Below are 16,397 nucleotides of genomic sequence, written 5' to 3'. Positions count from 1 at the left end.
CCGCCCCCTCCTCTCTGCGTCACGCGCCGTAATGCCCGGAGTAGAGGCGCAAGCCGAAAAGGGACGTAGGGGGGGCTCAGCCGGCAGGCACCAACAGTTCGGGAATAGGGCTGAGTGGGGGGCAGCGCCCCTGCACGGGCCGGTTCGAGCTGCCTGGACAAGCATCGGGGCGTCGAAAAAATCCACATCTCCCCCCGAAGGCGCTCGGTCCCCCGGCCGGCAGCCCAGCTCCCCCCATGGGCCCGCCCCGCGGGGCCCTTCCCCGCTCGGACCCCCGGCTGTCAGCCCAGCTCCCCCTATGGGACCGCCCCGCGGGCCCCTCCCCCGCTCGGACCCCCGGCCGGCAGCCCCCGCCCCCCGGTTGCCCCCTGACACCCGCCTTGCACGTCATGGGGGCCGGGCCCCACCCACCACCCGGCGCCCCGCCCCCGGCGCCGCGGCTGACGCGCAGGGCAGGAGCCGGGCCGGGCCGGGCCGCGCAGGATGAGCGCGGACACCCCGCACCAGCTGCTGGGCCGCATCCGCTGCCTGGCCGAGTGCGTGAGCTGCTTCTGCCGCGCCCGGCCCCTGCCCGCCGCGCTGTGCTACGTGCCGCGCCGGGTGCGCTACAAGCTGTGCCGGGACCCCGCCGCCGCCGCCGGCTCGGGCCGCTCCCTGCTCAGCGTCAGCGAGAGCCCGGCCCGCGGCGCCCGCGGCGGCAGGAAGCTCGGCCGCTGCGCGCTGGAGGTGCGCAAGGGCACGTGCGTGCGGGCCAGCGGCGAGGAGTATTGCAACAGCCAGGGGCTGTGGGTCAAGCTGTGCCAGGTGCGCGCCGCGCCGGGGGGGACTGGGGGGACAGGCGCCGGGGGAAGATGGACGGACAGGGGGGATGGAGGCCGGGGGGAGAGATGCGGGGGGGACTGGGGAGGGAGGGAGGGAGGGACGGACGCCGGGGGGTGGACTGGGGACGGACGGACGGACGCCTGGGGGAGAGATGGGGGGGGGGACTGGGGAGGGAGGGAGGGAGGGACGGACGCCGGGGGGTGGACTGGGGACGGACGGACGGACGCCTGGGGGAGAGATGGGGGGGGACTGGGGAGGGAGGGACGGACGCCGGGGGGTGGACTGGGGACGGACGGACGCCTAGGGGAGAGATGGGGGGGTGACTGGGGCGGGAGGGACGGACGGATGCGGGGGGTGGACTGGGGACGGACGGACGGACGCCTGGGGGAGAGATGGGGGGGGACTGGGGCGGGAGGGACGGACGGATGCGGGGGGTGGACTGGGGACGGACGGACGGACGCCTGGGGGAGAGATGGGGGGGGGACTGGGGAGGGAGGGAGGGACGGACGGATGGGGGGGGGGACTGGGGAGGGAGGGAGGGACGGACGGATGGGGGGGGGGACTGGGGAGAGAGGGAGGGACGGACGCCTGGGGGAGAGATGGGGGGGACTGGGGGGGAGGGAGGGAGGGACGGACGGATGCGGGGCGGGACTGGGGAGGGAGGGATGGACGCCTGGGGGAGAGATGGGGGGGGACTGGGGGGGGAGGGAGGGAGGGAGGGACGGATACGGGGGGGGGGACTGGGGGGGGAGGGACGGACGGATGCCTGGGGGGGACTGGGGAGGGAGGGACGGACGCCTGGGGGAGAGATGGGGGGGACTGGGGAGGGAGGGAGGGACGGACGGATGCGGGGGGGGGGACTGGGGAGGGAGGGATGGACGGACGCCGGGGGGGGGAGAGATGGGAGGACGGGGGAGACGTGTCCCCTGCCACGAGAGGCCTTTAGAGGAGACGTCAGGCAGGGGTGGTCGTTGGGGGCTGGTGGGTGTTTCTCCCGAAGGCTTTGCTGACTTCTGGGCCAAGGAGCCAGGGCCGGAGTTACTCGGCAGCTCAGCTTCCCTATGTCCTGGTTTCGCCCCTTTCTTTACGGACAAGGGTCCTGGGGCCTGTTGTTCTGATGGCCTCTGGGGCCCCTCCACCAGGGTAGCCACCGGGGCCACTGCTATCCCAGGGCTGCCCAGGCAGCTGGCACAGGCCCACTCCAGCACAGGCCTCGGCAGCCCGGGGTCAGTCACTTTGGGCACCGCAGCTTTGGAAGTCCTGGAGGTCTCTGCCAGTCCCGTGACCTGTGCGGGCCGAGGCCGGAGCTCTGACTCCGACCAGGGGGGAGAAACCAGGCCGTGTGGAAGCTGAGCTGCAGCGGCAGCCGGCTCCTGGCCGCATACTCCCAGAACGAATCTGGCCGTGCAGTGAGCCCTATCACCGGAGGGAACCGGCAGCGCCGGCTCCCTGGACGGTGGTCTCGGGCCTGTGGCTTGCTGGGGCTCTTGGGCGAGGTGATGACAGGTCCCTGGCGGCCAGGCCCTCCTGGTGGGCAGGGAGCTGCGACTGCCCCGGGGCCGCAGGCCCCCTCTGCAGCCTGATGGGTGGCACGTTGCTTTGCAGGAGCAGCTGGAGGAGTCCAAGGGCAGCTGTGAGCTGGAGGAGGGCTGGATCCTGGTGTGCAAGCACGCCGAGGGAGGGGACCGCCTGGTCCCAGTCGAGTCCACTGACAGGATCCAGCGGCAGCAGCAGCTGTTTGGGGTGGATTATAAACCCGTCATCCGGTAGGGGCTGCGGCTCCGGGGACGGGGCTTGGCCGGGTGCCTGGCTGTGTCTGTGGCTGGCACAGGGGTGTGAGGGGCTGGGCTGGGCAGTGCCGGCTCTGAGGGCCGTCGGGGCTGGGCCCAGAGCTGCGTGCTTGCAGTGGGGGGACTGGGTTCTAACCCTGATCCCAGGGACCCACAGCGCCCCAGGCCGGCCGCTCCCCCGGAGCCGTTTCTGCAGGGCATTGCTGTGTGGGCACAATTCTCCTGGGCTGCTCTCCCCAGGGAGGCCCTTCCTGCGCCCTATCACCCATGGGGGGGCCCCGGCACTGGCATCTCCTCAGCCCTGTCTGCCTGGGCCCAGGCAGCGCCTGCCAGGGTGCCCGTCTTACGCCCCAGAGCTGGGGAGGGACGTGGTTCAACAAGAAGCAGATCTCTGCCCTGCAGGGGGAGTGGGGCTGGCTGGCCGTCTCCAGGACTCGTCTGGCCCCCCAGCCCCCGTCGGCCAGGTGGGATGGACGCACACGTTTCCCCACATCCCACACAGGGGCTTGCCCCCCCATCTCTCCCCTGTCCCAGGCCAGTGCCTGCGCCTTCTCCCGGGCCCGCCCCTGACCCTGCGCTCTTGGGGTTGTTGCAGGTGGGAGCAGGTGGTGGATCTGACGTACTCCCTGCGGCTCGGCGCCAAGCCCAAGACCATGGAGCCGGACGAGGCTGCAGTGCAGAAGCTCCGGTAGCTGCCCGGCTTGTGGGGTGGGCTCCGCCCTGGGCATTGCCAGCTCCTGGGCTGTCCCACTGGGACCCTCCTGTGGGGCGGGGCAGGGGCAGGCTGGGAGCTGCTGGGCGGGCTGGAGGAGCCGGGCGCCCAGCCGGGTGGTTTTTTCGGTACAGGTGGCCGAAGCGGCACGTTGAAGGGCTGGTTCCGCCGTGGGCGGCGCTGTTAGCTCGTGGGTCGGCCCGAGATTGGCTGGGGGGTGTTACGGCTGCCTGCCCCATCTGGGTCCCTGGGGCTGAGTGTGCGGCCGAGCTGGCCAGGGCCTGCTCTCTGCAGCGCCCCTGCCAGCGGGGGGCTTAACCCCGCATGTGCCGGCAGCTCCGTGCCCCCGACGTGGAGCTACGAGTGCGACGAGGACCTGGTGCGCTTCCTGTACGACCACCTGGGGAAGGAGGATGAGAACCTGGGCAGCGTGAAGCAGTACGTGGAGAGCATCGACGTCTCCTCCTACACGGTACGGGGCAGGGCCGGGCCCTGGGGGGCTGCACCATGCGGAGACGCTGGGGCCAGCCATCCCGGCTCACCAAGGGCTCTGCTAGCCTCGGGCAGCGACCTGCAGGCAGCCTGGGCTGGGAGCCTGCGGCGCAGTGGGGAGGGGTGAGTGTCAGGCTCCAGAAATAGCTTCTGGCCCTTCCTGAGCGTGGAGGGGGCAGCTGTGCCCCAGAGCGGGGTAGGGGAAACTTAGGGCCTTGTCCTGGGCTGGTGGAGGTCGCTGGGGGCTCCAGGGCCTCTGCAGGGGCTGGATGGGACCCTGTGACAGGAGGACGACTCTGCTTCAGGCCCAGCTGATTCCATACGAGTTCAGCATCAGCCGCCTGCTACCCTGTGGGGCACAGCGCCTGCTCCCCCAGGTTCCCTCATCTCCCCTGGCCCCAGCCTTGGAGCAGGTGCAGCCCGTCCTGCCTTGCCCGCTGGGACCCGCTGGCATTGGGGGTGGGCGTGGAGCTGGTCTGGGGTCCCTCGGTCTGACCCCCCCCCTCGCCCAGGGACCCACTGGCATTGGGGCAGGGCGTGGAGCTGGTCTGGGGTTCCTCGGTCTGAGCCCCCCCTCGCCCAGGGACCCACTGGCATTGGGGCAGGGCGTGGAGCTGGTCTGGGGTTCCTCGGTCTGACCCCCCCCTCGCCCAGGGACCCGCTGGCATTGGGGCAGGGCGTGGAGCTGGTCTGGGGTTCCTCGGTCTGACCCCCTCGCCCAGGGACCCGCTGGCATTGGGGCAGGGCGTGGAGCTGGTCTGGGGTTCCTCGGTCTGACCACCCCCTCGCCCAGGGACCCACTGGCATTGGGGCAGGGTGTGGAGCTGGTCTGGGGTTCCTCGGTCTGACCCCCCTCGCCCAGGGACCCGCTGGCCTCAGGGGTGCCCAGCGTGTGGGCGTGCAGAGCAGGCTTTGAGCCCCAAGCCTGTCCCTGCTCCTTTCCAGGAGGATTTCAACGTGTCCTGTCTGACGGACGGCAACCCGGACACCTACTGGGAGAGCGACGGCTCCCAGGGCCAGCACTGGGTGCGGCTCACCATGAAGAAAGGCACCATTGTCAAGTGAGCGCTGGGCCCCTCCCACTCCACCGTGGCTGGGCCCTGGGGGCGGGGGGGTCGGCCTTTGGGGGTGGTCACAGGCAGGTCAGCTGGGCGCTGATGGGCCATCCCCCACCCCTCCACTCCCACCAGGGCGGGGGAGCGGTTCTTGCAGCCACCCCAGATTGCGTCTCCCTGGGCTATGAGGGGCCCCCCGGTGTGTGCACGTCCTGGGCTCCCTGGCGCTGCTGGGACGGGGGAGCCCAGCTGTCGTCTGTCCCCTCTCCCACAGGAAGCTCCTGCTGACGGTGGACACGACGGATGAGAACTACATGCCCAAGAAGGTGGCGGTGTACGGCGGGGAGGGCGACAATCTGAAGAAGCTGAGTGACGTGGGCATTGATGAGTGAGTGGGGCCGGGGCCGGGGCCGGGGCCGGGGCCGGTCTAGTGCCCTGAGCACAGGCCTGAGGCCCTGGAGTTCCTCTTCCAAGTTGCCTCGGGGGAGAACTAGCTTCAGGAAGTGCTGCATACACAGCACAGCACTTCATTTGTAAGCTCCCAGCCCTTATGTCGAATGGCACAACGCTGACTTCCGCTGCACCAAAATAGAAATAATGAAAAAAAAAGACGCGACCCGCCACATAGAAAAGGCCGACATATCTAACCTGCGGGAGAACTGCCAACTGAAAATCAATGGTGCCTAATTTCTAAGTACACAGCATAAGGCAGACTAATTTGATGGATTAATTTAGTAGGTTAGGCCAGTTTCCATTACTTGAGTTTTAAACTGTGGTAGGAAAAGCCCACGTTTCAGATATCAGGCAGGGGTTAGGCTTAAAAGCAGCGTGTGCGTTTCTGTTGCTTGGCAGCCCTATCTTCAAGCGGGGAGTAATTCCAGCTGTTGCATTCCTGAAGGGTTAAAGTACAGCAGACCCCCGATCTGTGGGAGGCTGCGTTCTTGGCAACCCCCGTAAGTTCAATTTTCGCCTAATACGGGGTGGCAGGAAACTGACCAGCCACAATGAGGTGGGGAGCCAGGAGCAAGCGGGTAGCCTGGTTCCCGGCTCCCCTCTGCCTGCGGGCGCGGGAAATCTCACCAGCACGTCACCAGTGGAGTCAGCAGAGTCAGGCAAGAATCAAGCTGCCGCCCCGACAGGAGCAGTTGCCCCACTCCTGCAGGGCGGCAGGCGTGTTAACCTGAGATATTATGTCAGGGTTTTACTGTAATGCATTTCCTGGGTTTGGTCAAGGGGCTTTCTCTTTGCTTCTTGTTTTGTTCGGTTTGCAATTGGAGGTTTCTGCAAAAGCTGTAACTTCAAACTCTGTGCACAGAGACAGAGGAGGAAAAGGAAGAGCAACCTAGGAAGCTGGTACAACCTGGGCCAAGAGAGACTAGCTCTTAAAGTTGTGATAAGGCACTAGCAGCAGCAGCAAATTTTGCAAACCGAGAGAGGCTAGAAAGGCCAACGCATGGGCGCGTGTCGGGATTGGAGACAGAAGGGGGTATTTTTAGCTGAACGTGGAGTTTGGTTCCATGGGTCAAAGCGGCTGAGAACCAGCCCCACTGGTTTTTTACCTTGGCTCTGAGATGAGACTGTGGGCGAGACCCGCTCTCATAAAACCTGACCTGCCTGCAGCAGGAAGCAAAGGTATGAAGCATTAACAGGAGCGTTGAGAGCAAAACCTGGGAAGTCATTCTTCTGCTGTACTCTGCGCTCCTTAGGCCTCAGCTGGAGTATTGCGTCCAGTTCTGGGCACCACACGTCAAGAGGGACGTGGAGAAATTGGAGATGGTCCAGAGAGAAGCAACCAGAATGATTTAAAGTGGTTTTCAAGTATCTCAGAGTGTTACAAGGAGGAGGGAGTAAACTTGTTCTTCTTGGCCTCTAAGTATAGGACAAGGAGCAATGGGCTTATTCTGCAGCCAGGGAGGTTGAGGTTGGACATTAGGAAAAACTTCCTGTCAGGATGGTTAACCACTGGAATAAATTGCCAAGGGAGGTTGTGGAGTCTCCGTTGCTGGAGATATTTAAGAGCGGGTTAGACAGGCATTTGTCAAGGGTAATTTAGATGGTGCTTGGTCCTGCCATGAGGACAGGGGACTGGACTCGATGGCCCTTCCGAGTTCTGGTGGCCTCTGGTTCTGTGAAGCGAGGTGGGGTTGGAAGCAAGAGGAAGAACCCGGCTTTGCTTGGTCTGTGCCAAGCTTGGACCGTTCCTTGAGTCCCGGCTTTAGGCCACTGACGTGCAGCTTGGTGCCCGCGGCCGCGTGCGCAGTGTGGGGAGTGTTAATGCCCGAGTGGCTGTGGGATGTGTGGCAGGGCCTCCAGCGGGGCCCGTCTGTCCTACCAGACCAGGTTAGAAGGCAGCAGGTGGCCAATGAAGGCCACAGCCCAGCAGCCGCATCCTGCCTTAGAGCTCTCCAGGCTGGCTGCAGGCTGAACACCAGGGGTCACCGCACCCTCCGTCACAGCCTGGCATCCCAGTGACGCAACTGGCAGCTCCTGCCCTGAGTGGCGAGGGAGCGTGGCCAGGCTGAGGATGTCAGGTCTCCCCCCTCACATCAGGGGTGTTCTCCAGCAGGGCTGATGGATGGCCTGTAGCAGGGCAGGCCGCAGGGGAGCAGGGTCTGCGCATCAGCCCGCTGATCCAGGCTGGGTAATCCATCCTTGCCAGGAGCTCTCTAAGGCTGGCCGGCCCACCTCTCGAAACAGCCACTCTTCCCTGCTAGGCCTGGTGCAGCTGCAGGCAGCGTCCGCGCTTGGACTCACCACCCGCCCCTGAGAGCTCAGATGGTAGTGCCGTGACTTCCAGAAGGCTGAGTGACATGACCAGGGTTGTGTGACAAATCAGTGGCAGGGCTGAGTGTTGAACCCGAGTTCTAGCTTCCCACCCCACCACCTTTGCCCTCTAAGCAGCCCCTCCTCCCTGACTGTGTGGGGTGACGTGAGCGGGTGGCTCTGAACCCCCCTGCACTGTTGTTCCAGGAGCTACATTGGCGACGTGTGCGTGCTGGAGGACATGACGACGCATCTGCCCGTCATCGAGATCCGCATCGTGGAGTGCAGAGGTGGGAGGGGACAAAAGTCGCACTGCTCTGCTCGCCGGGGGGCTGCTCCCGAGGAGTGTCCGTCCGTCCCCCCCCCAACCAGCCCGCTCACCACTGAGCACCCTGCTCTCTCCTGTGGGGCGCCCCAGACAGCATCTCCGGAGGACACTCGCTCTGCTTGGCCTTGCCTCTGAGGGAGGCCTGGCTAGTCAGGTGGCCGCCTGACCGCTGAGAAGCAGGCTGAGGCCATGACCCGCCCTGGGCAGGGCACCGTTACCTGCAGAACAAGGAGCCCCTTGCCCCAGCCCCACCCCTGCTGGGTGGTGCTCTGGAAGCCCCAGCCCTGGGGCTGCTGAGGTCCCTGTTCAGAGAGACAAGCCCAGATCTCAAAACCCCTCAAGTTGGGAGACCCAGTCCTGGGAGCAGTTTAGGCCTGCCTCGCGCCTGCGCCCCTTCGGTAGGGGAATACCTCCCCGGGGATGGGGCGGGCACCCCGGGCTCTCTCCGCCGCTGGAGGCTGCCTCAGCCCTACGGCGGGAGACACCGAGCCACCCTGGCTGCAGCCCGGAGGCTCTGGGCCCCGCCGGCTCAGCTACGCTCTTTCTCGGCAGAGGACGGGATCGATGTCCGTCTCCGAGGGATCAAGATCAAGTCGTCCCGGCAGCGGGAGCTGGGGCTCAGTGCAGACACGTTCCAGCAGGCCAGCCTGGTGCGCTACCCACGCCTGGAAGGGACTGACCCCGACCTGCTGTACCGGCGGGCGGTGGTCATCCAGAGGTACTGCCCAGGGACGCCTGCGGCTCTCTCCCCTCCTTCCCCAGTGAGAAGCTGGGCCCACAACGAAGGGGGACGTGGATCTGCCCCAGCGGCGCTCGCGGCCGGCTGGGATGGGGACCCTGTGTATGGGGAAGTGCAGGGGGCTTGGAGAGGCACAGTGGGGTCTGGCCAGGACCCCCAGCTTCACTCCCCATCACTGTGGTGAGATCTCACAGCCCGGCTCTGTGGGGCAGGGCCGAGAGCCGATGGTTGTCATGTGAAAGGCCCGTTGGGATAGCACAGCACAGCACCCCCCCGGCGGTGGGCATGGGAGTCAGCACTGAGGGGTGGGGGGAGAGCGCCCCCTGCTGAACCCAGCCGCACTGCCTGCAGCACAGCGCCCCCTAGTGTGCACTGGGTCAGTTCTGCCTGCCAGAGGGGAGCGTCCCCTGCTGAGCCCGGCCCTGCCTGCAGCACAGCGCCCCCTAGTGTGCACTGGGTCAGTTCTGCCTGCCAGAGGGGAGTGCCCGCTGCTGAACCCAGCCCCACTGCCTGCAGCACAGCGCCCCCTAGTGCGCACTGGGTCAGTTCTGCCTGCCGGAGGGGAGAGCCCCCTGCTGAACCCGGCCCACTGCCTGCAGCACAGCGCCCCCTAGTGCGCACTGGGTCAGTTCTGCCTGCCAGAGGGGAGCGCCCCCTGCCGAGCCCGGCCCTGTCTCCAGCACAGCGCCCCCTAGTGCGCACTGGGGTCAGTTCTGCCTGCCAGAGGGGAGAGCCCCCTGCCGAGCCCGGCCCTGTCTCCAGCACAGCGCCCCCTAGTGCGCACTGGGGTCAGTTCTGCCTGCCAGAGGGGAGCGCCCCCTGCTGAGCCCGGCCCTGTCTCCAGCTCAGCGCCCCCTAGTGCGCACTGGGGTCAGTTCTGCCTGCCAGAGGGGAGCGCCCCCTGCCGAGCCCGGCCCCACTACCTGCAGCACTGGGGTCAGCTCAGGAACCAGGAGAACCGACCACGGAGCACTGCCGGCTCCCTGGGCCGTGCCCGTGCCCGGGGGCGTGGCACCGGGGTGCCCAGGCTGGGGCTGGGGCCGACTGGCAGGGCCCAGGCTTTGCTCTGTGTCTGGAGCAGCCCCTGTTTCTCTTCTAGGTTTATCAAGCTGCTGGACAGCGTCCTGCACCACCTTGTCCCGGCCTGGGACCACACGGTTGGCACGTTCAGCTGGCTCAAGGTGAGCAGCAGCCACTGGGGCTCCCTCTCGGCCTGGCTCGCGGGGGCTGCAGAACGGACACCCCCCTTCTGCTGCGAGCGCCCCTGGTGCCCAAGGCAGGGAGCTGCAGCCTGGCTGTCCCCTTGGCGGAGGAGTGGGGGTACGTCTGAGGCACTGCAGGAGCCGGGCCTGGGGAGGGGCAGTGCAGAGGGTACAGGGGCTGTGCCTCTAGGGGGGTTACTGCAGAAGTCACTCCCTCGTCCCGGCCCAGCACATCAAGCAGTTCCTGCTGCTGTCGGAACGGCGCACGGGGCTCATCGCCCAGTGTCTCAAGGACTCGGAGACCAGCAAGCCCAGCTTCATGCCGCGGCTGTACATCAACCGGCGCCTGGCCATGGAGCACCGCGACAACCCCGCCCTGGACCCCAGCTGCAAGAACGCCGTCTTCACCCAGGTACGCGCCAGCCGGGCAGGGGTTACACTGGGGCAGGACAGCGGGGTGGCTGGGCGGGGGGGGGAGACAGAGGGAGGTGGAGGGACCAGGGGAGTGGGAGGCACCGAAGGGACCCAGGGTGCTGGCTGTGGCCTCGCTTTGGTGTGCGAAGTGGCGGCCATCCGCGGAGACAGGGCGACGCTGCCGTCCGTGCGTCCGTCTGGGCTGGGGTGAGTGGGATCTGCCCGTCTGGCTGTTGCTGGTCCCCAGCTTTGTGCTGGGGATGATGGAGGGAAGGAGAGCCCAGTGGTATGGTGCCACTTGGGTCTTGGGAGACCTGGGGTTGTCTCCCAGCTCTGCCACTGACTTCTCTGGCCATGGGAAGGTCACTTAGCCCCTGCTGTAGCTGGTTGGCTACCGGCCGCTGAAACTCCTTGGTGGTCGCCTCTCTAGGTGCATGAGGGCCTTAAGCCGTCCGACAAGTACGAGAAACCCCTGGATTACAGGTATGGGGCTGGGGCCTGCTGGCAGGGGGGCTGAGAGAGGTGGGGGCTCCCGGATGCGAGGAGGGTGGGGCCCGTCTCTCAAAGCCCCTGGGCCCTGTCACAGCGGAGAGGCCAAAGGCCCCAGGGGCTGAGCTGCTGCCCCCCCAAGGGGTCACTTCAGGGCAGGGCACAAGTGCCCTGTCCCAGCTGGCCCCTCCCGTGGGCTCGGCGGTCCCAGGAGCGACCTGCTGGCTGAGCTGCTGCCTTGGGTCCCTGCAGGTGGCCGCTGCGCTATGACCAGTGGTGGGAGTGCAAGTTCATTGCCGAGGGCATAATTGACCAAGGTGGGTCCCGCAGCTGGAGGAGGCCTGGGCCCTCCCCAGCGGGCTCTGCAGGCAGGGGGAGCTGGGCAGGGCCACACCAGCCAGTCGCCTGCGGCCCTCAGCCCTGGCCTGGGTCCAGAGTGGGGAGAGGCTCTGGATGGGGGCGTTACGGGCTGGCCCTGCTCACTGCTGCGGACAGGGACTGAGGGGGTAGTACAGGCAGTGGGCACAGCTCCCGGGGCTGGGTGGGGCAGGGCTGGGGGTGTAGTACAGGCGGTGGGCACGGCCCCTGGGGCTGGGTGGGGCAGGGCTGGGGGTGTAGTACAGGCGGTGGGCACGGCCCCTGGGGCTGGGTGGGGCAGAGCTGGGGGTGTAGTACAGGCGGTGGGCACGGCCCCTGGGGCTGGGTGGGGCAGGGCTGGGGGTGTAGTACAGGCGGTGGGCACAGCCCCTGGGGCTGGGAGGGGCAGGGCTGGGGGTGTAATACAGGCGGTGGGCACAGCCCCTGGGGCTGGGTGGGGCAGAGCTGGGGGTGTAGTACAGGCGGTGGGCACGGCCCCTGGGGCTGGGAGGGGCGGGGCTGGGGGTGTAGTACAGGCGGTGGGCACGGCCCCTGGGGCTGGGAGGGGCGGGGCTGGGGGTGTAATACAGGCGGTGGGCACGGCCCCTGGGGCTGGGAGGGGCGGGGCTGGGGGTGTAGTACAGGCGGTGGGCACGGCCCCTGGGGCTGGGAGGGGCGGGGCTGGGGGTGTAGTACAGGCGGTGGGCACGGCCCCTGGGGCTGGGTGGGGCAGAGCTGGGGGTGTAGTACAGGCGGTGGGCACGGCCCCTGGGGCTGGGAGGGGCGGGGCTGGGGGTGTAGTACAGGCGGTGGGCACGGCCCCTGGGGCTGGGAGGGGCGGGGCTGGGGGTGTAATACAGGCGGTGGGCACGGCCCCTGGGGCTGGGAGGGGCGGGGCTGGGGGTGTAGTACAGGCGGTGGGCACGGCCCCTGGGGCTGGGAGGGGCGGGGCTGGGGGTGTAGTACAGGCGGTGGGCACGGCCCCTGGGGCTGGGTGGGGCGGGGCTGGGGGTGTAATACAGGCGGTGGGCACGGCCCCTGGGGCTGGGAGGGGCGGGGCTGGGGGTGTAGTACAGGCGGTGGGCACGGCACCTGGGGCTGGGTGGGGCAGAGCTGGGGGTGTAGTACAGGCGGTGGGCACAGCCCCTGGGGCTGGGAGGGGCGGGGCTGGGGGTGTAGTACAGGCGGTGGGCACGGCCCCTGGGGCTGGGTGGGGCGGGGCTGGGGGTGTAGTACAGGCGGTGGGCACGGCCCCTGGGGCTGGGTGGGGCAGAGCTGGGGGTGTAGTACAGGCGGTGGGCACGGCCCCTGGGGCTGGGAGGGGCGGGGCTGGGGGTGTAGTACAGGCGGTGGGCACGGCCCCTGGGGCTGGGAGGGGCGTGGCTGGGGGTCGCTGTCCTGGGGGTGCTGTACAGGCGGCGGGCGGGTCATTCCAAGCTGGGGGGGCATGGCCGGCCTTCGGCCTGCAGCCCCGGGGGGCTTGTGGTGCTAAGGGGGGTCTCTGGGCTGCAGGCGGTGGCTTCCGGGACAGCCTGGCCGACATGTCGGAGGAGCTGTGTCCCAGCTCGGCCGACAGCCCCGTGCCGCTGCCCTTCTTCGTCCGAACCTCCAACCAGGTACCCCACCAGGGCCGGGCGCTGGGGCGGAGCCCTGGCTGGGATGAGGGGGGGCAGTAGGAGGGGGTCGGGGGTGCCTCTGCGGAGCCCTTCTGCAGCCTGTCAGCCCCGTCCCCCTCAGCAGCTGGCCGGGGGTGCTGGGCAGTGAGCGGCTGGCGGGGGGCCCTAGGCATGTCTGCATTGCAGGGGAACGGCACCGGGGAGGCCCGGGACATGTACGTCCCCAACCCGTCCTGCAAGGAGTTCACCAAGTACGAGTGGATCGGGCAGCTCATGGGAGCGGCCCTGAGGGGCAGGGAGTTCTTGGTGAGTCCTGCGAGGGGAGAGGGAGCCCACTGGTGAGGGCTGAGGCTTGGGTACGCCGGTCGGAAGCCAGGCGCTTGTGCCCCCTGGTGGGTACCAGCCCCAGCCCTGCCCCCCTGTCTGAGCCAGTAACTGATCGGGGCAGAGCCTGGGGCCCCCAGTGCCATGGAGGAACTGGGCCATTCCCCATTCGCCCCGGTGTGGTCTGCGTCCCCTACAGACCCAGGCCGGGGGAGCCTTCTAGGGCTGGCCGGGGGCTCAGGGAACTGGAGGAGTTTGTGACGTGTGACGGCAACGTGCAGCTGTGACGGGCCCCCCTAGCTCAGAGCACATACATGACAGCCCCGTGCCCTCCGTCGCTCCCTGCTCCTCTGTTGGAGCGGTGCTAAGTCGCCCTCCCTGGCGGCACTGTGGGGGCCGGACTGTCTGGGAGGAGTCTCTGGGGCGCTGGCGAGGGGTCCCTGCACTGTGATCCCAGCCCTGTCTCCTCCCCGCTGCAGGTCCTGGCGCTGCCGGGCTTCGTGTGGAAACAGCTGACCGGGGAAGAGGTCAGCTGGAGCAAGGACTTCCCGGCCGTCGACTCTGTCCTGGTGAGTGCGGTGGGGGGGCCGGTTGGATGGGCGTGCCAGGATCGCGCTCCCTGGCGGCTGGCAGAGCACAGGCGGCGCTCAGGGATTAGACCGGTTGTGCTGGCCGCCCTGCGTAGGGATGACAGACGCACGCTCCGAGCCGGGCAGTGCTGCTCCCATGCCCTGATCTTGGTGCCGAGGTGCAGCCCTCGGAGACGGCCAGTCTAGCGTGCCAGGGTCTCCCCTGCTGCGGGCGGCTGGGCTCTGCTTTGGCCCCGGTGCGACCCTGCTGCTCTCGGGGCAGGGTGAGGGCCGGGGCTCGCCCGGGTGGCCTGTGGGCAGCTCTCCAGCGAGCGCTCTCGCCTGGCCTCTCAGGTGAAGCTCCTGGAGGCGATGGAGGTGATGGACAAGGAGACCTTTGAGTTCAAGTTCGGGAAGGAGCTGACCTACACCACGGTGCTCAGCGACCAGCGCGTGGTGGAGCTGATCCCGGACGGCGGCAGCACCGTGGTGCACTACGAGGACCGCAAGGAGTTCAGCCGCCTGGTGCAGAAAGCTCGGCTGAAGGAGAGCAAGGAGCAGGTAGCGCCGGCCGGGCTCACGTTCCTTCCTGTCCCCACCGCCAGGCGGTGACTCGTGCGTTGGAGCAGGGGGGTTGTGCCCCCCATCCACGGCCCAGGGAGCCAGCCCGGTGTGGGGTCCTGCTGAGCTCCTGGCCCTCCTGTGCCTCAGGCAGGTCCCTTCATCTCCCAGGGCCCCTCTCAGGCCCTGGCAGCAGCGCCTGCTGTGCTGAGCCCTCAGTGGGTCCCGGCATGACCTGCCCTGAGCTGTCACACGAGGCTCTGACCCGGTTGGGGGCGTCCCCCCGCTGCTTTGCGCCCCCAGATCACCGCCATGCAGGCCGGGCTGCTCCGCGTTGTGCCCCAAGCCGTCCTCGACCTCCTCACCTGGCAGGAGCTGGAGAAGAAGGTGTGCGGGGACCCCGAGGTGACGGTGGATGCCCTGAAGAAGCTCAGTAAGTGCTGGGCAGGGGCTGGGGGGGCCCAGGGGCTGGTTGCTGGCAGGTGGTGTCAGAGCCCCTGGCAGGGTTTGTGAATGTGCCTCCTGGGGGCCAAGCCCTGCGCCCTGGATCTGGGTGCTCAGCTGTTGGGGGCATGGAGGGGGGCAGGTGTCCCCCCGGGAAGCAGCCCAGCCCCAGCCCAGCAGGAGTCAGACTTGTGCTCTCCGTCCCTCTCTCCAGCTCGGTTTGAGGATTTCGAGCCGTCGGACACCAGGATCCAGTACTTCTGGGAGGCGCTCAGCAACTTCACCAATGGTGAGCGGCCGGTCGGCCCGGCCCTGCCTCCCTGAGCCCTGGCCCAGGCACCGACTCCTACGATCCCCTCGGCCTTCCCAGGGCAGCGCCCTGTGCCTGTCGGCCAGGCTTCAGCCCGGCTGCTGGGGCCTCTTCACCACGCCCTGCTCCCTGCCCTCGGCAGCGCATCCCAGCTGTTTGAGCCAGGGACATGGGGCTCAGTCCCAGGGCTGCTGGTGGGCTCTGGGCCGCCTGACTCTGCTCTCTTCCTGCAGAGGATCGCAGCCGCTTCCTGAGGTTTGTCACAGGCCGGAGCCGCCTCCCAGCTCGTATCTACATCTTCCCAGACAAGCTGGGGTGAGTGTCCCGTCCGGGTAGGGCAGGGCAGGGCCCTGGCGGGCCTGGAATCTGTGCCCAGGGCTCTCCGCCAGGGCGGGGCTCAGCAGCTTGTCCTCTCTCCCCCAGCTCTGAGACGACTGACGCGCTGCCTGAATCCTCCACCTGCTCCAGCTCCCTCTACCTGCCCAGCTATGCCACGTGAGTGCACACCACCAGCCCCAGGGGCGCCTGGGCTCCGCCCCGGGGCCCTGTATATGAGCTCCAATCCTGGGGGGGAGGGTCTTGTCAGCTGCCGTGGGCCAGGGACGTGAGCCCCCTGCAAGCCGGGTTCCACTCCTGGCTCTGCTGCTTGTCACTGGGGTGCTGGCCCCTGTGTGCCTCAGTTTCCCCAAGGGGGCAGGGAGGCTGCTGAGGAGGGGTGGCTGAGCCGCAGGCCATGGCTTGGGCAGCACCTGGCTGGCCCTGGGACCCTGCAGGCCAGTGACATGGGCTCTTCTGTTCCAGCGCGAAGGTGTGCGAGGAGAAGCTGCGCTATGCGGCCTACAACTGCGTGGCCATTGACACGGATATGAGCCCCTGGGAGGAGTGACGCTGCTGGCGTGGGGCCGTGCTGCCCCCCCCACCCCCCCGGAGATTTCACCCTTGAACTGCTCCACACTGAGCCCCCTTCCCCTACCCCCCAGAAATGCACGGGCTGAATAAAGGCCTGGGTACAGGCATGGCTCCCGGGGTGGAGTCGGAACGCCCATGGCTCTCTGGTCCTGTGGCTGGATGAGGCAGGGGCAGAACTGCTGGGACCCGCTAGAGCTCTGCCTGGCCAAGCGCGGCTAGTGAGGAGCCCCAGAGCTGTGCCCCCAGCTTCGGCCTGCGCCCTTCCTTCCACTCGCCCACATGGAGGCCCGATCCTCCCCCACCCATCGCCAAACACTGCCACCTCTGGGGTGGAGCTCGCAGCTGTTTCACAGCCACAGCCGCTGCCCTGGTCAGCACAGGAGGGGAAGGAGTGGTTCCACTTCAAGCTGTGGCCCGTGTCCTGCCCCGCTCGATGTGAGCTTGATACCGGCTGCTCTGCCCTGACAGGCTGCACAGGAATCCGCAGGGCCCATTTGTGTC

The 16,397-nt window shown here is 67.8% G+C and overlaps 1 protein-coding gene across 1 annotated transcript; it reads left to right on the top strand.

Annotated features, from left to right (window-relative positions):
• Positions 1-433: 433 nt before the first annotated feature.
• On the top strand, positions 434-16,030 carry HECTD3 (HECT domain E3 ubiquitin protein ligase 3). The gene is made up of 21 exons (XM_075003152.1): positions 434-804; positions 2,428-2,588; positions 3,208-3,300; positions 3,661-3,796; positions 4,762-4,877; positions 5,146-5,259; positions 7,842-7,924; positions 8,515-8,680; positions 9,801-9,882; positions 10,133-10,315; positions 10,748-10,800; positions 11,059-11,123; positions 12,676-12,779; positions 12,966-13,085; positions 13,583-13,672; positions 14,027-14,233; positions 14,537-14,666; positions 14,892-14,966; positions 15,221-15,302; positions 15,411-15,482; positions 15,789-16,030. Exons 1-21 carry the CDS (start codon positions 484-486, stop codon positions 15,871-15,873), a joined length of 2,538 nt encoding a protein of 845 aa, XP_074859253.1. The 5' UTR covers positions 434-483; the 3' UTR covers positions 15,874-16,030.
• Positions 16,031-16,397: the final 367 nt, after the last annotated feature.

The sequence above is a fragment of the Carettochelys insculpta genome, chromosome 9 (assembly GCF_033958435.1).
Source record: "Carettochelys insculpta isolate YL-2023 chromosome 9, ASM3395843v1, whole genome shotgun sequence".
In the NCBI taxonomy this organism is placed as follows: domain Eukaryota; kingdom Metazoa; phylum Chordata; order Testudines; family Carettochelyidae; genus Carettochelys; species Carettochelys insculpta.
Note: the sequence above shows the minus strand (reverse complement) of the source record. Positions and strands in the feature narration are given on the sequence as shown.